General features: G+C 37.8%; 1 protein-coding gene across 5 annotated transcripts in view; it reads left to right on the top strand.

Moving 5' to 3' along the window:
• The first annotated feature begins 389 nt into the window (after nt 1–389).
• The window catches only part of LOC131066598 (protein MULTIPOLAR SPINDLE 1), a 279,380-nt gene continuing 256,120 nt past the window's right edge, over nt 390–23,649 (top strand). The window contains exon 1 of one of the 5 annotated variants that reach the window (XR_009359175.1): nt 390–584. Coding sequence is in view for 4 of the 5 variants with exons in the window: in XM_058001413.2 (XP_057857396.1) it covers nt 486–584 (99 nt within the window). In the remaining variant the exon portion in view is untranslated. The remainder of the gene's footprint in view (nt 585–23,649) is intronic. The other 4 variants (XM_058001413.2, XM_058001414.2, XM_058001410.2 and 1 more) reach the window with 4 other exon arrangements.

Here is a 23,649-nt window from a genome sequence, read left to right as displayed (position 1 = left end):
CACAATTTCATATATAATATGAAATTATTATAATGAACAAAAAAAAATATAATATTTATTATTTTTTAAAAGATAAAATAAAATAAAAGAATTACCATGATGACTTTTTCAAAAAGAAAATTAATATTTATTAAATTTTTTAAATAATTTTTTTTTTTTAAATACAAATAAATAAATATAAGTGTTTGAAAATAAATTTATTTTTAAGAAATAGGATAGTTATTTTATACTGGTGTACCTAAGTAATAGTTTCAACTCGTGGCATAATAAAAAAACTTATTATGACAGTGAAGCAGTTTTTTAACGTTGAGGAATGCGTAACACGCCGAATTCGCATCTAAACCATTTGTTTAGATAACGTTAGGAGCTCGTTAATTACCCTTTAAATCAACCCCAGTTTGCTGTTAACCAAGGTTTGTCTTTTAAAAGCGAGCCACCCTATATAAAGAGCTTTACACAGAGACTCGGTGAAGCAGGAAATAGAAATGGACGCGCAGCTGAAGCTGGCCATGGCAATGTCTATTCTACGTTCTCGTTCAAAGCAACCACAAGCTGTACAGGACCTTCAACACTGGAAGAAAAAGGTTCTCTCATTCTTTACTTTTTCATTATCATTTAATCTAGTGGAACTTTTTCCTGTAAAATTATTTCCAGTTTACTCTTATATGTTTTTTAATTTTGGCTTTCTGATCATTTTTCTTTGCTATAATAATATATCTTTGAAATATGAGTTTCTGCAGAATGGATTTCTTGATTTTTCCTTTCCAGTATTTTTATTTGCTTCAGATTTTCGGATGTCTTCTGAATCATAATTCCTTATGTCAGTATGTCCAATGTCTTTGTGAGATTTAATATAACTCACCGAGGCAACGCGGCATTTTTTGCAGCTTTAGCATTTTACATCTGTGGTCTATGATTATGATTTCTGTGTAAATAGTCGCTGGATTTTTTTATAACTTTAGAGCGTTTTCTGTTGCATTACTTGTTATTTTGAGTATTCAACGTTTTGATTATGCTTTTCATTTTCTATTCCCATTGTACTTATACTGTAGGAGGTTATTGAAAAAAGATATGCATTTAGTTTGCTAATATGCACATTATTGAAACCCTGAATCGGAGTATTTTCTTAACCCTGAATAAGAGTGTTTTCTTGCTTTGATTTGAGAGTTGTTTGAAACCAGCATGTTACACGTCTCCTTCGGACTATTTTAGATCTAGGATGCATTTTACATATTTTTGAGCATTTAGCACAACTATACTTGAGTTTGAATATTAGAAAGGTATGGACATTTGAACTATATAGACATTTGAACTACGTGCGTTCTTTGTTTTTATCAAGATTTTGGTTATAAGCTCTGCATTTTTGTTATTCGCATCTGAGACTTTTCATTGACCAGAGACAAAATTTCACCTAGGAGGTTATGCAAATTAGTCTTGATCTCTAACTTGGATGTTATTTCCTGGTTATTATTGGATTATTGATATTCTCGTGGCATTCTGTTTCATGTTTAAATGTGTTGAGACTAGGTTTTGAGCTCCTGTTCTAAACCTCCCATGTCACGTTGGCCAACGCCTTCCCTTTTTTGGAAGAACAATTGCTCCTTGTTAATTATATCTTCACAAAATTGAATCAAATATTCAAAAAATAAGAATGGCTATAAGGTTGTGAAATGATCTGAGACATGCAGAAAGCATGTCTAGTGTAAAAAAGTTAAAGGTAAAGGTTGTTTTTTAGGTCATGGCTAACATAGGCACCAGTTTGGCCTTTGGAACCCCTTACATGGAAGCCTGCTAGAGGATTCGTTTCCATTTGCCTTATACTTTGTTTAAACTTTGTACCCTGGGGTTTTTGGCCAATGGCCAATCTTGAGCATAAAGGTAAATGCTATTTTTTAGGTCATGGCTAAGACAAACACCAATGTGATGTATGAGACCCTCTTACATGGAAGCCTGTTTTTATTTGCCTTATTCTTTTTCTAATTTTGCATCCCAGGGTTTCTTATCTCATTTCCAAGCTCATGAGTAAAGTTATCATTGCCAATCCTCCCACACCCTGGCTATGCCTTGGAAAGAGGCTATGAAATAGCCACAAACCTGAGAGACAGCTAGAAAAATTGCCCTAATCTAAGTAATGAATTTTTTTTCTTAAAAGATCCATAAAACGTGGCATGATGAACATAGTCTAATGTGACTGGAAGACAACAAGGCAAGATATACAAAACTCTAGATTAAAGAAAGACGATGAAAAAAAGGCCTCAATTCAAGCACAATGTACAGAGTAAACACTTCCATCTATCCATGAACAATTCTCATAATGCTTTTTACAAGTTTTAATGCCTTTACAGCTAAAGGAACCAAACATTTAAATTGATAAACTGGCATGATCTGTTCCTTAGTCAAAAACAACACCCAAATAGCAGTTTATGGAAAATGCCCATTCAAGGCCAAAATTTCTAAAGGTTAGATCTCAAAAGAAAAAACTTGAATCTACACCAATATTCTCGAGAAATCAGAAGGAACACCTTCTCATCAAAGTTTAGGAAGAATAAATTCTTACACCAATTGAAATTGCTTCTTTAATCTACGAAATGCATGCTTCATCAGGGAGTAAAATCTATGGAGAGGTGACTGTTTCATGGACACTAAAAGACAGAAGAAATAATAAAGGCACATCATCGCCCTGTGTAAAATGCAAATTTCAATTGAGGCCAAAGAAGAAAACAAGCCAATCCAAAATGCATGCCAGAACAAAAAGCAAGGTCAGGTGGAGAGGAAAGCGGACTAGAAATATTTAAGTGACCAAATCTTCTCACCAAAGAAGTGGAGACTTAATGCTTATTCAAATGGTCCTGCAGGATGAACTATATAGAAAACCAATATAATTGCTGTGGGCAGGGCTGTGGCAATGGCAAGGTTAAGCCGTGGGTCAGAACTAGTTTTCCATAATTGAGGAAAACTTTGTCTAGTACTCCCTCAAAAGCTCTACTTTTTCCTGACCACTTTATTCTAGCTTCACCCTAATTTATTCTGTCTCATTCTTGTCAGAGTGATGATTGCTTCTATTCTTTCCTTGTTCATTTACTATGATCATCCTTTGAGATAAAAACTTTTCTATATCATTGATATTGTTGGAATCTTCCTTATATCAATAATAATATGGGATATGTCATTATGTTCTTTTTCATTGTATCTGTTCAAAGGAATCCATATTCTATTTTCCTCAACTTGCTTGGTATAGATTCCCTCCTAATGGTTTGTCTTTGTATGGTAAGATTAGTCACAAGGTTGCCCAACATCTTTTTCTTTTTAAATTATATAAAAACTTGGTTACTTTGCTTGTGTCCATTCTATGAATGCACTTGTCAAAGAGATATACAACAATTGCAGAAAGGGCAATCCATTTACATCACCATTCTGGTTGAAATCTCAAGGACACCAATATGGAAAATCCAACTCCTCTCAATTTACAGCTTACTAGTGTCATTGTGTTTACGAGGACAAAGAAAAACAATTTTGAAATTTTGGAGACTTCTATAAAAAAAATAAATCTATAAATGCTCTATGTTCTCCATTTAATTCATTGTTCTTTCCAAGCTTTCCCATTTATTTGATGTAGCTCTTGTTGAAGGCGCCCATTATTGGAGGATATGTAATAAGCTGGACCAAATTTTTAATCCAAAATTTTGCAATTTTCTCAGAGTTTATTACACAGACGTTTTGTCAAACAGTTTATATGTTGCTGGTATGATTATGAATTTTTGCAAATTGTTTGAGGAATATGACTAACAACTATCATTCCATAAGCTCCATAAGTTCAAATATTGATATCAACTTTAAATACACAGAATTATTGCATAATAATATAATATAATGCATTGATAATTTCTTCTTTCAATCTACATACTGCTGTTACAAAGGTACATACTCAGAAATTTGCACACAGCTGGTTGTCCTTAATTAATACTCAATATTTAAATGTTAAAGTGCTGACCTGGCTTTAGTGAACACAAGAAACAGAAATTTATTTTTGCCACTCATCTTAATCATACAGCATGTCCTTGAGGTAGTACGACTCCCAAATAGGGAGTGTGGAAGGTACAAAGAATGCAACAGCAATTTAATTGGCTGCGATACATCTCATAAAGCTGTGCCAGCCTATGTTGGACCCACTAAAGGCCACGTAGGAGTCTTGAAAGACTTGTTGATTCTCCAATATGCATCGCTCCACTCTTCTTTGGTTCCAAATATTAGTATGGCTCCTCTTGTGGAATGAATAAGGGGTTCGGCTGGGTAATGTTTCACCACAAAATGTTTTGTAGTTGATCTTGTAGTCCAAACTTGAAATGATAGAAAATAAAATGTCTGAGATGTGCAAATTAGCCTTTCATTCCTCTTTTATTAATTCCCTAGGAACTTTGAGATGTTTTAATTTTAAATTCACCTTTAATAAGAAAATCACCTTTTGGCCCCATAAAGTGAGTTTATTTTATTTCTGCTATTACTTAGTCGCTTTATAAAAAATAATTAAATAGTGTCACCAAAACAACTTAAGGCAATTTGAATTAATTAATTGAATAAGGGTTCCCTTATTCAATTCTCCAAATTAACCTATAGGAATGAAATAGGCTAATGAGATGCTCCCAAACACCTAAGTTTTAGGGGACCCGCGTTGCCCTCTGTCTGCTCAAGAGAGAATGAAAGATCTTGCACTTTCAAACCCTAGCACCTTGCAAATGCTGAAGTAACAAAGGCAAAACTCACATAGAACTTAGAAAATTTGCGAATTTCGTAGTGTGTGTCCAGAGTGCAAAGTTAGGTGTTTTGATGTACAAATCAGAATTGCTCATTGAAGCCCTGAGTTTTGCAAGCGATGGAGAAAAAGAAATCGCTCATCCCAAGCTGAATACCCAAAGTTGAAAAGCAAACCGAACCCTAAACTTTGTGCAAATCATTCAAGGAGCCCGAATTCGCTGTGTAAACCAAGTAAAGCAACATAAAATATAAATCGTGCGTCTTCTTCAAAAGGCCGAAAATGTTCTAAATAAATCATGCGATTTCATTAGAAAGCCCGAGTTTTAGAGGGCAAGTAAAGATCTAAAACATCGCACCTTTGGGGCAAAAATCTTGAATTTCATAAAGTAGGTCGCATGTTTTTATTATAAATGTTGAGTTTCATCATAAAAAAGAAGGCATCTTAAGGCCAAACCACGAATTCCACAAGGTGAAAGGGCATCTAACTGAAAATCGAGCATTTAAGCCAAAATGGCCAAGTTTTGTGCCAAGTGAAAGGGTGTTTAAGAAGGAAGCCTAGGATCGACACCTTTTATTTCATGAAGTTCTACACTTTTTGTTTATTAAAATTGCAAGTCAAATCGAAAAAACAAACTTGCCCCCATCGCAGGTTTGAGAGAAAATTAAACAAAATCGCACATTTTGTGTAAATGCCGAACTTCAATCTGAAGGGAGAATGCGTTTGATAGAAATTGCTCAAAGGACAGAGTTTTAGACTAAAGAAGAGAAGCACAAAGGTTCGCGTTTTTAATGAAAATGCCGAGTTTCAAACCAAAGAAGCAAAACATTCTGACTAAAATAGTCGAATTCTTCCAAGGACAGGTTAAAAGCTAAGTCAAATGAAAATCGCACATTTTTCTAAAAATTCCCAAATTTCATAAAGTTTGGCATTTTTGTTTAAAAGTCGCAAAACCAAAGCTTAGTGTTTTTATAAATTTTGCGAGAAATTTAGAGAGTTCGCCCAAAAGACTCAAGTTTCACTTAGTAAGTAGGATGAATGAACCAAAGTCCATGCAATTCCTTCATAAAAGGCCAGATTTTATAGTAAAATGAAAGGGGCGTTTTCTTGTATTCAAGTGTAAAGCCCGAATTTCATGTTAAAAACAAAAAGGGGCGTTTAAAACATAACCAAAATCGCACATTATGTGTGAAATGGCCGAATTTCATGAAGCTCGGTGCAAAGGCATGAAGTTTGCTCATATCAACTAGAATAACCGAGTTCATTTGAGGAAGGGGATCGAAAATTTTAAAGCTAAGACATTTAACAATTTCCTTCACAAAAGCCGGGTTTTCTTTGACAAAGGCCTTTAAAGGTTATATTTGTTAAAATAATTTATTTAATTTTTCAAATTGATTAAGTTAGGATGGAAATCGATTGTTTGCAGATCTAGGACGCCGGGAAAGCTAAGGCATCGACCTAAAGCTCAAATCGGAGACCTGATCACAATCAAAGCCTAAAGAGAAAGGATGCAAAAGGGTAGCATCAAAATGACAGTCCTAGGCGCTGCCAATGAAGAACGCACCGCAGAGCGTAAAATGAAGTACGGAGACACGCGTCATCACCTGAACTACAAAGTTGAATTCCTAGCAAGACCAAAGACAAAAAAACACTCAGAATGCTACAAGTCTATGCATTCTTAGAAATGCACAACTGGAATTAATTCCACAAAGATGGTTTGTAAAAACTGAAATCATTTAATGTACATGACTACCTGTGGGCCCGGTCTAATGAATTTAAAGTAAAGGGGGACACAAGTCAGTTATTTCCGACTATCGGATTGACCTAAATTGATGCCAAACAGTTGTAGGTAGTTGAGAATATGGTTGGGAGGATAACTGAAGAATAACTAGGCATGGGTTAAAGCTGCCAAGTTTCTAGAAGGCAAATCAGGGCCCTTGGATGCAATCAATCCTGACCCTTGATTCAAATTGTAAAATCTATAAAAGGTAGGAGCCTTCTCTTGTAAAGGGTTAGATTTTTAGACTCTTAGAGGTTAGAAATAGTTAGATTTTAGGAGTTAGATGTAGTTTGCAGATTAAAAATAGAATAAAGCCACTGAAGAAATTGTTGTAATGGCAGCTGAAGCAAATATATGAACATTGAAATATGGTGTTTGTTGTCTTTTTTTTCTTCTATTTGCATGGTTTCCCTTCAGTTGGTTAGTTAGAGTTCAATGATTTCAATGGCAAAATGTGGGGGGTATTTGATGCATTTCCGGTTCATACCATCGGGGGCCTGCTGATTGTAGGTCACTGTGCATGGTTAGTCTGAACCCAAACTGTGCCTAGTTCAACTGTGAGTATTTGTCTCATGCTGTGCCAGAATTGGGTGCTTGGATGAATCCCCATAGTCTGAAAATCTTTCATCCCTTTGGAGGTTGCACCATTCTTGTTGAGTTGTGAGGGTGTCTTTGGCGAAACAAGAACTGGTTTATCGAAATCTATCTACCCGCTGCATTAATTGTTATTGTCATTGCACTTAGGATCCCTAAACCCTTCTCTTTTGCTTTTATTATTCTAGTATGATAATCGCAACATCGTTGGATGTAGACCAGCTTGTTGTAAACGTAAGCCCCCTTGTGTTTTTAGCAAAACACATCAACCGCTGAACTATCCCGCAATCATGACCTGACATTTGGAACCTTGAGCTTGTCCCCTTTGATCAACTAAAATAGCTTTAGGGATTCCTTATGCAAGAGAGGATAGGATACTTAGCAACATTCTATTCTGCGTTGGTTGGAAGGAGTTGGTTATTTGACTTTAGCCACGTCAACAAAATTAGCCCTAGAAGGAGGGCATGATCATGATGAATGTCTAAACAACTAAAACCAGATCATATCAATCCATATTTGTGAGGAGTAACCTTGTAGCCCTTTTTTCTACCCTCCACGCTCAACAATTGGCGCTAGAAGGAGGGCCCCTGTTAGGTTCTGTAGCGTCCTAAAATTGCGACACTTGCAATTTCGACTGCATTTGGGTCTTCACGATGGCGATGCAACACGGAACCTGAATGGAGACCCCGAAACCTGCTTGTGACACCAAAAACTGCATTTTTCAGCACCCTGGCCTGATCCTCCTTGCACCCTGCTGTCCCTGGAGGTGGGACCATGGCGCCCAGCGCCCTGGTCCCTGGCCCTATTTTGGGCCCGGTCTCTTATGGGGCTTCGGGTCTTTAAGTTTGCAAATTGGAAAATAATGTTTCCTGGTCGGCCTAAGGTCGGGAAAATCAGTCTATCAACCCTAATTGACAAGTATATAAACTACTTTTCCTCTCCTAGAAAGGGGGAGAAAAAAAGGAGGACATATATGCGAGCAAGGCGCGAAAGCGATATTAAAACATTCAAGCATTCAAGCATTCCTTCAAGCAATTGAGCATTCTAAGTCTCCATTCAAGGCTAGGTGTTGCATTCAAGACAAGGATTCAACCATTGAAGAGGAGATCACTTACAACACATTACATACTACATACATTACACCTTCGCATGTAAGAATACAAACATTCTTACAACAAGGTATCAGTAGTTGTTTACATTACAAACATTTACATTTACAACATTCTCATTTCTTGGTTAATTCCAAAACCGGGGTTTGACCTAAAGGCAAACCCCTCATCCCTAACCCCCCAATCGTCCTCTCTTTTCTGTGTGTAGGTTGCAAGTACGCGGTTGTAATTGAAGATCTAGAATCCTTGTGCAGAGACGAACAGATCCACATTCGTTTCGCGGATTTTTCGGAGGACCGTGTGCACGCCGGGCGCCATCGTCCTGTCAACTTTCGCTCAAATTTGCAGAACAGCACCGTCTCGACATTTTACTGCTAATTCCAGGTCCGCAACTTCATCCTGTGTCCCTATCTCTGTTTATAAGCGAATCTTTCCTATTTTACATACATTTCTAGTTCAATCATCCTATCTACATTCTTTACAAAAGAGGGTACCCTTGATGTCTTAACCCTTGAAACTCATTTAGAATCCAATCTTGCATTGCGTGGGATTGGATCTTGTGGGTTTCAACCCCTCTTTTGAATGTAAAGTCTCTCCCAAGTGAAAACCATCAACCCTAGTGACTCGCCCTTCTCTCTCCTTGGAGTTAGGGAGGGGAGAACGACTAGGGTTCGATTTTTCCGCTTTACATTTTGGTGAACCCGACGTGAACATCCTCATTCTGATTATTCATGGTTAGATCTGAAAAATTTGCTTCCTTAATTACATTTCCATGTTTGATCTTTTGCAAATTTTAGAGGTTAATTGCTTAAAAACCCTAAAATTTTCTTTTTAGTAATTGAGCTTGTGAAATGTTTAATTGTTAATGCTTGTTTCAGATCTACCCTTCTATTGCAAATTATCAATTCATATTTGTGCTTTAATTCTGAAAATTAAGTGGTTAAGTGTCAAAACCCTAATTTTTAAAACCTTCTTGATTCAACCTTTGACTGATAATTCCACTGATCAAAACACTTCTAAATCGGCTGTAACTTTGGATTCCACAATAAAATCACAATATCTTTCATCCTTGAAAATTTGGAAAAAAGTTGCGAGGACCGTGTGCATCCCGAGCGCCATCGTCCCCGACATTTTTTCCGAAATTTTGGGAGCTAGATCTTACTGTATTTTTCTGCTAAAATCCAGAATTTTGGTTGATTTTATCAATTTTAACACTTTCAAAATTAAAGTCAAAGTTGATCTAGCGATTGCTTGGATAAAGGCTTATAATCATTCAAAAATTGTTGAAATTAAAATTCATATCAAAATTGTGTTTCTTACAGTCCTAAATCTGAAAAGTGTGTTGGCATTCATTCAAAATTTCAGTGCTTTATTCAAATTTTTACAATTTGTGACTTTTGAAATTAAGTGTTTAATTGCGATAACTCTGATTTCCGCTTTCAAATCTGAATTTTGCATGAAATCGAGTCAACTTTTAAATTTCAAAGCCTGCATTGCTTTCAGTATTCCCTCTAAAATCATAAAATTCAAAATTTCAGTTTCCCTCTCTTTTTCAAAATTCAAATTTTACATTTTTCAACAATCTTGGTAGGGTTCAATTTTGAGATTGCAACTTTAATTTGGCCTATCTACAGATCGTAAAATCACTCAATTTTTTCAGATTAGCTTTAAAATCATCATAACTTTCATCCCTGAAAATTTCGAAAAAAGTTGCGAGGACCGTGTGCACTCCGTTCGCCACGGTCCTGGACATTTTTTCCGAAATTTCGGGAGATTGTCCTGATTGTATTTAACAGCTTAAATCTAGGAGATTGGCTGATTTTATTGAAATTTGCTACCTCTAAAATTCGAAATCTTCTCTCTCTTTAGTGCATGAGTTTTACAACAATAAGCCCTACTTACACTATTCCCGTTAGACGAAGCCTTAGAATTAAGTCTTTCCAAGGTTTAATTACTGAGGAGATGGAACCTAATTTGAATGGCCTTTTTAACGAGGACATGGGTAATTCCTCTAATCCTCTTAATGATGAAGAAGCTCTCCATGAGGTTTCTGTACAACAACTTTCAAAATTGGATAACCAATTTGATGATTTTCGACTATGGATGTCTCAAGAATACCCTGATAGTGAAGCTCTTTCCTTAATTGAGGGTCTAAAACGTATGGTTCAAAGTGATAAGAATGGAATTGATATTTTGCGTGGTATTGCACACATTGTGGATTCGAATGTGATGCCTACGAAAAGTTGTGCCGAAACTTTAGGTTATACACAACCTCCTACTCAAGTTAATCATTCTATTCCTTTGGCGACTCCTATTGCTAGTATACCTACTTTTACATCAAACATAATGACTACTTCAACACAAGACATTCCTCCTATGATCACCAGTCATGGGGGCAATCCTTCTTCTTCAATCAACCCTCTTCCTTCATTCAATCCGACTTCTTCACTCATTCCTTCAATGAGTGTTCCTATTATATCTCCACAAATAAACATGACGCAAGGGGGCAATTCGTTTAATCATTCCATTCCTCCTTGTAGTGTTCCTCCTTTCCAATCATCTCCTATGACTAACTATCATAGTGTCCCGCCACCTTACTCTCTACCTTCTTTCAATAACATAACACCTCCATCACAATCTAACACGTCTAATATGAACTCTTCGACTGAAGCGACCATTAACAATCTTGCACAAACTGTCTCTTCTTTACAGCAACAAATTGCCTCTATGAATCAATCTAAGTTTAGTGTGCCCACATTTGATGTTGCGAGCCCACTTTCTCTTGACATTGTTCGAGCTATTCCCCCTAAACATGTTGAAATCCCGCATTTGGAGCTTTATAATGGTAAGGGTGATCCTCTAACACATGTTAAGACCTTTCAAACGATATGTACTGATTTTGCTTATGACCAAAGGTTGCTTGCAAAACTGTTTACTAGAACATTAAGAGATAAAGCCCTACAATGGTATTGCTCGTTGCCTTCCTATTCTATTACTTCTTTCGAACAACTTGCAAATGCTTTTATTCAACAATTTCAAAACAATATAAGTCCTAAGGTTACTTTGATTGATTTAATGCATTGTAAACAAGGTGTTAAAGAAAGAGTGACTGATTTCATTGGTAGATATAAGCATTTGTATGCTCAAATTTCTTTTCCAGTACCTGACAATGATATTCAAAGAATCTTTATTTCTAATTTACAAAAAGATATTAGAGAAAAACTTCTGTTTTCTGAGTTTACTTCTTTCCAACAGTTGTGCGCAACTCTTCACAATTATCAACTGACTATGAGTCAAATGGAACAAGCAAATCCTATGGCTCCGAGTGATAAGGGTGATAGTAGTCAACAACCATTTGGGAAGTTTAAACCGAACAGAGAATCCATTAAATTCAATGAAAACATCATCAACAACAATGTGAATGCAGCATCAGGTGTGCCTCCTATTTCTAAGTTTTTCAAGAAAGAAAGAAAGTTTACTCCTTTGAATGAATCATTGCATAATATTATGAATAAGTTATTGGTACAAAATGTGCTTACTCTTCCTCCTATAAGGCAAATAGATCCTGCAAAGATTAATTCGCCTTATTTTGATAACAAATCTTTTTGTCAATTTCATCGTCATCCTGGGCATGATACTGAAAAATGTTTTGCTTTAAAGGGTAAAATTCAAGATTTGATTGATAATAATACTATCTCTGTTTCTGGTTTGAATGATAAAGGCAACACATCTGTAGCTCCTCCTAACCAAAATCTTCAGATTTTTACTGATCCATTGCCTTCTCATACCTCTAATGCGATTGATACTACTGATTCCTCTGTCTCACCTGATGATCTTGTGTCCATGACTCCGAATGTGATTAACTTTGTGGAGCAGCAGAAAATCCCTAAAGAACCTTCCATCACATTTGATTCCAGTGAAACTATCAGGGCACCTGATGGTCCTTTATATATAGTTGCAAAAGTCAAGAATACACCTTGCCGTGGAGTGCTTATTGATCCTTCTTGCATGGTTAATGTCATTACTGAAGAATTTCTTTTTACTTTGCAATTGAATCAAGTGATCTATGATGAAACAAATGTGGTTGTGAAATTATTTGATGCATTTTCTTCTCCTGCAATTGGTTCTATTACATTACCTATTGAGGTCCATAACAAATCCCTTGATGTGGACTTTGCTAGTATTCCATCGTCTGAACAATTTCGTGTGAAGCTAGGCTATTCTTGGCTATCTTCCATGAAAGCTATTGCTTCTCCTATTCACAAGTGTTTGAAATTTCCCCATAATGTTGAAGTTGTTACTGTCAATCATAGTCTCTTTAAACCAGCTGAAAGAACTTCTAGCGTTCCTATTGATTATTTTTGGCCTAAACAATTCCAATCTTTTCCACCGCGAAGTGATCATCTTTTCAAATCTTATCAAAAGTGGAAAAAAGATATGATCCTATCTCCAAGTGAACCTAGAACACCCAAACTTGATATTCCTATTATTCTTGAGAAGGAAGTTCTTCCTTTGAAAGATAAAACTAATGTCTTTCCTCAAGAAGATTCCCAACCCATCCCTATGAATGTGACTATGTCTATATCTAATAAACTTCCTAAAAGTAGACCTATACCTCCTCGTCATGATGGACTTGGTCTCCTTCCTAAACCAAATATTCCTCCCTTATATGGAGCAGTTCCTCCTCCTTCCTCTTATGGAGAGAAGAGACCTTCCTCTTCTCCTATTATTCAACCTAAGAGACCACAACCTAAACACCCAAGCGATAAGGATGAGAACATTCCTCCTCCTCAATCTCCTAATCTTCCTACTAAGACTAGACGAAATCGTTCTGCACGTGAACGCCGACGAAAGCGTCGTCTTAGAGCTCAGGCAGCTGCTTCTCAAACTTTACAATCCCCAAAAACACCTTCAGCTAGTATTATCCCATTTTCTCCTCAGCCGACGATTGAGCCGAAATCTCCTAAACATAAGATGCATGATGGTCTTGATCCTGTGCGAGTTAAAGATCCTATTTTTATAAATCTTGATGATGATATAGATGAAAATGTTATTCATGATGAAAATGTTACTCCTGTTCATTCTGATAGTGAATATGAATATGTTGATGTTGATAACCATTTATCTAATGAATTTTCTAAAGCACTTATCCTAGCTCCTAGACAAGAACACCGTGGCTTGGGATATGAACATAGCCCTTGTTTGGATCTTGTGATAGCTCCATCTGCTGTGTTGGATGTTCCTCCTCTAGCGTGTTTCCTACCTTCCCGAAATACTGATCAGCAAGATCGGGGGGTAGATGACGTGCTAGACTAGTTCATTAGCATAGCAGATTCTCTCCTCCTCTCTTGATCTTTTGTTACTTCTTCTATGTGTTATTCTCATTCTTCTATTTTTTGTCCTTAGTGTTGTCTACTTGAGGACGATGCAAAGCATTGAGATCTCTTTTGGTCTCTCTCATGTTGACTCAAAAGACACATGTGTTCCCTTCTTCTAGGTGACCTTCCTTGATTGGGGAATGAAGAACAATTATGCATACATACATATGATATACATGAATTATCATACAGCATACTGACCCCAAGGAAAGCGAAGTCACCTTGTGCTTTGTTTTTTGTGTCTATTATCCTTGGGCTTATCTCACACTTGGGGGCTAAATCCTTGTGATAACGTGCTCCTTTCCCTTCTCATTTCTTATATGTATCACTACCTTAAAGCAATCACCCCCGGTGAGGCGTGTGCGATCGCTTTAACGTAGGGGGGCATACATCCCGTTCATATCTTTTCAAGATACTTGAAAATTTCTTGACAAATTTAGCTTTGCCTTGAAAATTTTTGATATCTTTCTTGCATGACTCATAGTGAGGGAACCTTACTACTGACAGTCATGGTTCTCCCTCGTGATCTTCCCTTTTACTTTGTCAATCGAAGTCGTAAGATCCTTAGTCCACTGGGGGCTTGGTGTATCTTGCCTCCTTGACGTGGTGAAAGTTTTTCAATGTTGTTTCCTTGTACTTTACAGGAAGTATTGGCGTACGCTTATACTCCCGCTAAAGTGGGGGCTAAATGTAGCGTCCTAAAATTGCGACACTTGCAATTTCGACTGCATTTGGGTCTTCACGATGGCGATGCAACACGGAACCTGAATGGAGACCCCGAAACCTGCTTGTGACACCAAAAACTGCATTTTTTAGCACCCTGGCCTGATCCTCCTTGCACCCTGCTGTCCCTGGAGGTGGGACCATGGCGCCCAGCGCCCTGGTCCCTGGCCCTATTTTGGGCCCGGTCTCTTATGGGGCTTCGGGTCTTTAAGTTTGCAAATTGGAAAATAATGTTTCCTGGTCGGCCTAAGGTCGGGAAAATCAGTCTATCAACCCTAATTGACAAGTATATAAACTACTTTTCCTCTCTTAGAAAGGGGGAGAAAAAAAGGAGGACATATATGCGAGCAAGGCGCAAAAGCGATATTAAAACATTCAAGCATTCAAGCATTCCTTCAAGCAATTGAGCATTCTAAGTCTCCATTCAAGGCTAGGTGTTGCATTCAAGACAAGGATTCAACCATTGAAGAGGAGATCACTTACAACACATTACATACTACATACATTACACCTTCGCATGTAAGAATACAAACATTCTTACAACAAGGTATCAGTACTTGTTTACATTACAAACATTTACATTTACAGCATTCTCATTTCTTGGTGAATTCCAAAACCGGGGTTTGACCTAAAGGCAAACCCCTCATCCCTAACCCCCCAATCGTCCTCTCTTTTCTGTGTGTAGGTTGCAGGTACGCGGCTGTAATTGAAGATCTAGAATCCTTGTGCAGAGACGAACAGATCCACATTCGTTTCGCGGATTTTTCGGAGGACCGTGTGCACGCCGGGTGCCATCATCCTGTCAACTTTCGCTCAAATTTGCAGAACAGCACCGTCTCGACATTTTACTGCTAATTCCAAGTCCGCAGCTTCATCCTGTGTCCCTATCTCTGTTTATAAGCGAATCTTTCCTATTTTACATACATTCCTAGTTCAATCATCCTATCTACATTCTTTACAAAAGAGGGTACCCTTGATGTCTTAACCCTTGAAACTCATTTAGAATCCAATCTTGCATTGCGTGGGATTGGATCTTGTGGGTTTCAACCCCTCTTTTGAATGTAAAGTCTCTCCCAAGTGAAAACCATCAACCCTAGTGACTCTCCCTTCTCTCTCCTTGGAGTTAGGGAGGGGAGAACGACTAGGGTTCGATTTTTCCGCTTTACAGGTTCCTTGCAGCAAGTTGAGTCTATTGTACCCTGTAAATGCTATATATGGGATGTGTTAGATCCCTGTTAAACTAGAAAACCAAAAAAAAATCAGAAAATCTGAAAATACCAAAAAATTTCTAAGTCAAAATGTCGGGTCAGCTGCTTCATGAAGACTGTCCACAGTTCGACATTTCCCAAATCTAGCAAAGGCTAGGTGTGCAGTTGTACCCCAAGAAGCTATCTGAATTTGCATCTGCAGGGCACTTCAGAATCCACAACACAACAGAGCACAAAGATTCGAACTACTTGACATTTCTGTCAAGGGTTGAGCTTGCATTGCAAGGATAGATATTTTTCTGGGATATCCCCAAACCAAAGGAGTTCATACAGCTGGATAGCCCCAGTCCTCCATCCAGCATTGATGAGTTTACCCGATTCAAGAATCTGACTGAGAACCAGTTTGGTCTTGATGAAGAATTATGCTTGGAGAGCGTGCTGTCACCTTGGTGGTGCATAATTCATCACATCCCACACTCAAAATTCACTTGCTCATTATGCATAGAGGCAGTTAGTCAAGTCAAAGCCCAATACGAACTGTCAGAAGCATTAGAGGAGTCCATCACCAGCAAAGTATGGAGTGCCTATCTCGCTGCTAATGAATACAGAAGATTGCAAGATCAATGCAACACCACACTCTCCGATGATGTTAAGATGGAGTTGCCAAGTGCTGACCAAGATGAACTAGTCAATCAGACTATGACAACAGATGATTGTGTTGCCCTTGCACCTGAGGAAAACAAGGCTGAAGATGACAATCAAGTGCACTTCGTAGATTAGCCCGACTTTGAGGAGCTGTTTGCAGCAGCCCTACCAATGGAGGATACAGTCCAGGAGCCCGTCAAGGATGTTTTTGAGGACCGAGCTATCGAAGAGTCCCTTTTGTTTGAAGATATGTTGACATAAGTGCATAAAGCTGCATGGTTCATGCAATCTGAGGATGCACCGATGGATGATGCATTCCACTTGCCTAAGTTCGAATTTGAGACTGCTTTTCAGCCAGTGCAACCCGATGTAGAATTTGATGCCGATTTACACATGTTGGACGCAAGTGGGATGCTGCACCACTAGTTGCGACCTCCTGAAGCTGCTAAAGCTCTCCCACTGCACGACTTAGAAACACGTTGCTTCTTTCCTTTTTGCTTTTAATTCTGAAAATGTTCAGTTTAATTTTGAATATTCTGGGAAAGCAACTTGCAAATGGTTTGAACTACAGACCTAATGAACTTCCCCAATTGTTAATACTGCCCGATGTCTTGGTTAAACCCAAGAGTGGCCAACTGAAAATTTTCTTTTCAGAATATAAAGACAAACTAGCCAAACTTAGAATTGTCCCTGCTGCCCTGTTACCGCTGCACGTACTTAGGAATCATCCTGGGTCGGGAACGCACACATACAGTCCACATTTTGTACAATCAGTCTCTCTTGTACATAGTTAGTTTAGGCTTTTCTTTTATGTTTTTAGAGTAGTTTGCTTTCTGTTTTTTAGTTTAGTTTCCCTGTTTTTTTGCTTTAGTTTAGTTTGCTTTGCTGTAGCGTAGGTGTCCTATCAGAAAGGGTTGTCTCCCTGTCGTTTTTGTAGGGGTATGTTTACTTTGCATAGCTTTGGTGTACGAAGTCAGGATGTTTTCCGGTTTGTTTATTGGATGCCGACTTTGGTAGAGCACCTAATTAACGGTTGCCCCCATAGTCAGCTCATTTGGTTTAAGGCTTAGTCATTCTAAAAAGGAAGTTGCTTCGTGCGTTTTTTCACCAACATTGCGATCACTGCACATTTAATGCTTAAAATTGCTTAAGTTTGTTGTTTTGTCAAAGGGAAGTCATTGCAAATGAAAATCTGAAGCTCTGCTCCAGCGATCACTGTAACGCTCAATCCCACATAAGCTTCATTGCTTACCAGCCAATGTGAAAAAGTAGAAATAAAAGAAAAAATCAAAAGAAAAGAAATTGAAAAGCAAAGGAATATCAAATGCTTGGCTTTGGGAGTATAGGCACCTCTGCCGATATTCAAAAAGAGAAAATTTATCAGAAACAGAGCAATCTCTATGAGCTTACAAGCGATAACCTCGTTGGGGTTGTAGACATTCGCTGGCAGGGAGGCAATGTCCAAATTGCTTTTGAAGTTAGATTTACCCTACGTAACTTGCCATGATTGAACAATGATGTTTCAACTTTCTCTAAGCTGGAATGAACTTCACTGCACAAACTTGATTCCCAAGATTGGTGACTTGATTCAGTTTGCGACCTCTTTTTTAATTTGAATCTGTCTTTTGTCATTAGGGTTGTTTTGTGGGGTTTAAACCAAAGATTTTGGGGTTCGATACAGATAGTCATCCTTGAAATGTTCAGGAACATTTCTCTGATAAGTCGCCATTTGTTGTGCTCGTTGCACACACACCCTTGTTTCAGGGGACCCCTATTGCCCTTTGTCTGCTCAAGAGAGAATGAAAGATCTTACACTTTCAAACCGTAGCACCTTGCAAATGCCGAAGGAACAAAGGCAAAAATCGCACAGAACTTAGAAAATTCGCGATTTTCGTAGAATGTGTCCAGAGTGTGAAGTTAGGTGTTTTGATGCACAAACCAGAATCGCTCATTGAAGCCCTGAGTTTTGCAAGCGATGGAGAAAAAGAAATTGCTCATCCCAAGCTGAATACACCAAGTTGCAAAGCAAATTGAACCCTAAACTTTGTGCGAATCATCCAAGGAGCCCGAATTCACTGTGTAAACCAAGTAAAGCAACATAAAATATAAATCACGCGTCTTCTTCAAAAGGACGAAAAATGTTCTAAAATAAATCACGCGATTTCATTAGAAAGCCTGAGTTTTATGGGGCAAGTAAAGATCTAAAAAATCGCACCTTTGGGGCAAAAATCCCGAATTTCATAAGGCAGGTCGCACTTTATTATAAATGTCGAGTTTCATCATCAAAAAGAAGGTGTCTTAAGGCTAAACCACGAATTTCACAAGGTGAAAGGGCGTCTAACTGAAAATCGCGCATTTAAGCCAAAATGACCGAGTTTTGTGCCAAGTGAAAGGGAATTTAAGAAGGAAGCCTAGGATCGACACCTTTTATTTCATGAAGTTTGACACTTTTTGTGTATTAAAATTGCAAGTCGAAGTGGAAAAACAAACTCGCCCCCATCGCAGGTTTTGAGAGAAAATTAAACAAAATCGCTCATTTTGTGTAAATGCTGAACTTCAATTTGAAGGGAGAATGCGTTTGATAGAAATCGCTCAAAGGCCTGAGTTTTAGACTAAAGAGGAGAAGCTCAAAGGTTCGCGTTTTTAATGAAAATGCCGAGTTTCAAACCAAAGAAGTAAAAAGTCGCACATTCTGACTAAAATAGTCAAATTCTTCCTAGGACAGGTTAAAAGCTAAGTCGAATGAAAATCGCACATTTTTCTTAAAATTCTCGAATTTCATAAAGTTCGGCATTTTTGTTTAAAAGTCGCAAAACCAAAGCTCAGTGTTTTTATAAATTTCGCGAGAAATTTAGAGGGTTCACCCAAAAGACTCGAGTTTCACTTAGTAAGTAGGACGAATGAACCAAAGGCCGTGCAATTCCTTAATAAAAGGCCGGATTTTATAGTAAAATGAAAGGGGCGTTTTCTCGCATTCTAAGTGTAAAGCCCGAATTTCATGTTAAAAACAAAAAGGGGCGTTTAAAACATAACCAAAATCGCACATTATGTGTGAAATGGCTGAATTTCATGAAGTTCGGTGCAAAGGCATGAAGTTTGGTCATATCAACTAGAGTAACCGAGTTCATTTGAGGAAGGGGATCGAAAATTTTAAATTTAAGACATTTAACAATTTCCTCACAAAAGCTGGGTTTTCTTTGACAAAGGCCTTTAAAGGTTATATTTGTTAAAATAATTTTTTCAAAGTGATTAATTCAGGATGGAAATCGATTGTTTGCAGATCTACGATACCGAGAAAGCTAAGGCGTTGACCTGAAGCTCAAATCGGAGACCTAATCGCAATCAAAGCCTAAAGAGAAAGGATGTAGAAGGGTAGGTTCAAAATGACAGTCCTAGGCATTGCCAATGAAGAACGCACCGCAGAGCGTAAAATGAAGCATGGAGAAACGCGTCATCACTTGAACCGCAAAGTTGAAGTCCTAGCAAGACCAAAGACCAAAGAACACTCAGAATGCTACAAGTCTATGCATTCTCAGAAATGCACAGCTGGAATTAATTCCATAAAGACAGTTTGTAAAAATTGAAATTGTTTAATGTACATGACTACCTGTGGGCCCGGTCTAATGAATTTAAAGTTAAGGGGGACACAGGTCAGTTATTACCAACTACCAGATTGACTTGAATTGATGCCAAACAGTTGTAGGTAGTTGAGAATATGGTTAGGAGGATAACTGAAGAATAACTAGGCATGGGTTAAAGCTGCCAAGTTTCTAGAAGGTAGATCAAGGCCCTTGGATGCAATCAATCTTGACCCTTGATTCAAATTGTAAAATCTATGAAAGGCAGGAGCCTTCTCTTGTAAAGGGTTAGATATTTTAGACTCTTAGAGGTTAGAAATAGTTAGATTTTAGGAGTTAGATGCAGTTTGCAGATTAAAAATAGAATAGGACTGCCGAAGAAATTGTTGTAATGGTAGCTGAAGCAAATATATGAACATTGAAATATGGTGTTTGTTGTCTTTGTTTTCTTCTGTTTGCATGGTTTCCCTTCAGTTGGTTAGTTAGAGTTCAATGATTTCAATGGCAAAATGTGGGGGGTATTTGATGCATTTCCGGTTCATGCCATTGGGGGCCTGCTGATTGTAGGTCACCGTGCATGGTTAGTCTTAACCCAAAATGTGCCTTGTTCAACTATGAGTATTTGTGTCAGGCTGCACCAGAATTGGGTGTCTGGATGAATCCCCATTGTCTGAAAATCCTTTATCCCTTTGGAGCTTGCACCATTCTTGCCGAGTTGTGAGGGTGTCTCTAGCGAAAGAAGAACTAGTTTATCAAAATTTGTCTACCCGCTGCATTAATTGTTATTGTCATTGAACTTAGGATCCCTAAACCCTTCTCTTTTGTTTTTATTTTTCTAGTCCGAGAATCGCAGCATCGTTGGATGCAGACCAACTTGTTGTAAACGTAAGCCCCCTTGTGTTTCCAACAAAACACATCAACCGCTGAACTATCCCGCAGTCATGACTTGCCATTTGGAACCTTCAGGTTGTCCCCTTTGATCAACTAAAACAACATTAAGGATTCCTTACGCAAGAGAGGATAGAATGCTCAACAATATTCTATTCTGCGTTGGCCGGAAGGAGTTGGTTATCTCACTTTAGCCACATCAACAAAATCGACGCTAGGTTAATTAGGATAGGATCGGGGTAGGAGGTGGTAGGCTAAGGGGATAAATGGTATGAGGTGTGGGTTAGAGATAAGGTAGTTGGGGGGCATAAGATGTAGAAGACAAATATGAAGTGGGGGTAATGGAAGGTAGGATAGGTAAGGGATGGGGTATTAGGAAGTAGGAGAAATAAAGTGATGGAGATGAAGGATGATGGAGGGATACTGGATGAAAGATAGAGGGTGGAGGAAGAAGGATGGGTGAAAGGTGAAGGGTAAAGGTAGGAATTAAAGATAGAAGGTAGAAATGTATGGGGAGTGGAAATAGGAGGAAGTAAGGATGGAAAGAAAAAAAGGTGAGGGAGAATGGGAGGGAATGGAAGTGGAAGGCGAGGGTGGATAAAAGAGAAGATGGAAGAACTATGGGATGAAGAGGGAGTGAAGGGTGTGAGATGGTAAGATGAAAAGGATAAGAGAGAAACAACAATGGGAGTGATTGGGCTTGGGCACCCACTGGTAGTGCTGGGAGAGGCAGGTCAGAAGCTTGGTTGGGCAAAGGAAGTGTTGTACCTCACTTCATTCTAAAGAGAGAGAGCCTTGACTTGATTAGTTCTCGAACAACTACACCTCTTACAAATTAAAGGGTAATAGCTAAAAGACTCCACAATTACCCTAGAAAGCAAAAACAAGTGGGGGTCCCCATTTGAAATGGGGCGATGTGTGAAAACGTCACAACACTACCTTCAATACATTCAATCGCCCAAACTAGTAACCTCTGTAAACATTTAGCATTTAATTATGGTGTTCTACCTTTTGTCATTCATTTAGCATCAATAACCCTGAAATTTGTTTTTGCAAAAGACTTCACAAATTTCAGTAAATCTCCAACATTGAATTCACGTGAGAAATTTGAGTGATTCCTTTTGCACTAGCTTGGGTAGAATCTTGCACTACAAAAACCAATAATCCCATAGGGTTTTCATCTAAGATACTGGGTTCTTTTGTTTTAGCCTGGGTCCTGATACGTGTATTGTTTGGGTACAGGTATAGTTCAGGTACGATTTGGGTACGGCTTGGGTTCTTCCTAGGTGCCTGGGTGTATCGATAGAGAACCTAGGCACCCAGGAAGAACCCAGGGCCGTACCCAAGCATAGTTTCATAAATTAAAACCTCAGTTTCACTCTCACAACTTTGTGACATCACTTTTTATCAGAATATTCCAGCAAGCAAGCAATTAAATATCATTTTAGTTGCATCTGTGAGCTATACATATGAACATGGGGTTAGTAAACTTTATATCAGCATTACTGAGATTGATTTCAGTTGATTTGCATTATGCATATGTAGCAGTTGTTTGCTTATGTTTTGTGAAATCACTTTCCTTGTGTTGTTAATAAATTGGTATTTTGTCAAATGTTTGAAAATGAAATTGAACCAGCTTCTGCACTTGACAAAACTAGTGGTAGTGGCAATCCAATTGATTGTGGCTCAAATGAAATTGAACCAAAATGTTGATATTGACCCTGATGCTTCTGATGAAGAACATGAATATTAAAATCGATTATAATTTGAATTTTTATTGTGTAATGACATTTTGAGACTTGAGTATTTTCATTTGTGCAATTATGAATGAGGTATCAAAATATTTTGTTTTTTGGTATTTATTGATATTTATAGGCGATTATGGATTTATGAGTATCACTCTTCTTATAGTTATACACATAGTTTATATTTTATAATTTTGATGTTTGAACATATATATATATATATATATATTGATTGGTGCTCATATATATTGATTGGTGCAGGAGCACCTAGAGTCTAGTTGTTATGTCAGTTAGAGGTTTGAGTCTTAGAAGTTAGGGGTCATGTCATTGGATTTTATAAGGTCATCATAGACCACTTGTAATGTCATTTCATGTTTTTATGTCTGCATGTCAAACTTGGAGTCGTATTTTGCAAGTCTGTAAAAGTTGTCAAATGTTGTTATCGGGATAAGTTATACCGATAACGTGTCATTGCTGTAAAAGTTGTCATAGTGGTCATCGAGATAGTTATCCCGATAAAATGTCATTTTTGTAAAAAAGTTGTCAAAGGGGTCACCGGGATAGTTATTACTATCGGGATTGCACAAATCTGTTCGACCGACCTTACATGGCTATTCCGACAAACCCCCAAGTGACTTGTTTGGTATAGCTATACTGAAATAAGTGACATCGGGATAAGTTTTTTCTATTTGAGTTGCACAAAAAGGCTATTCCGCTGATACTAGCTATTTCGATGGGTGAATAAAGACTTCAGTTCGGGATTGCTATCCTGACTTCGGTGTTCGGTAGGGTCTTATCAATTCGGGATTGTTATCCCGATGTATGTGTTCAAATTTGATTTTTCAAATGTGGAAGTCGATTAGTCATGTAGTCCAACGGTCATGGTGAGGAAACACAAATTTGGTATAAATTGTATAGCAACGTTGGAAAACCGATTTGGAAGGGTGAAATATGAAAACTTGAATTTGAATTTGATTTTGTAACATAGTTTGAAAGTTTTGAAATCACTAGCATCGTATTGAGAGTTCATTTCTTTTTCTGTAATTAATCTATTTCTTGTACTTACATGTTGTATGAATTCAAATTGGTTGGTATGTTATATGTATGGTTAAGCACTGAATTACCTTCCAGTTACCGGTGATTTGAGTTTTGAATTTGTTGCGAAGAGGAAGCTTATTCATTTGCGCACAAAGACCCAGTTAGCAGGGTAACTAGGGTTTTAACCTCGTTCGACAATTCTCTCTCTTTGTA

The sequence above is a fragment of the Cryptomeria japonica genome, chromosome 10 (genome assembly GCF_030272615.1).
Source record: "Cryptomeria japonica chromosome 10, Sugi_1.0, whole genome shotgun sequence".
NCBI lineage: Eukaryota > Viridiplantae > Streptophyta > Pinopsida > Cupressales > Cupressaceae > Cryptomeria > Cryptomeria japonica.
This window is presented reverse-complemented; position numbering and strand designations above follow the sequence as displayed.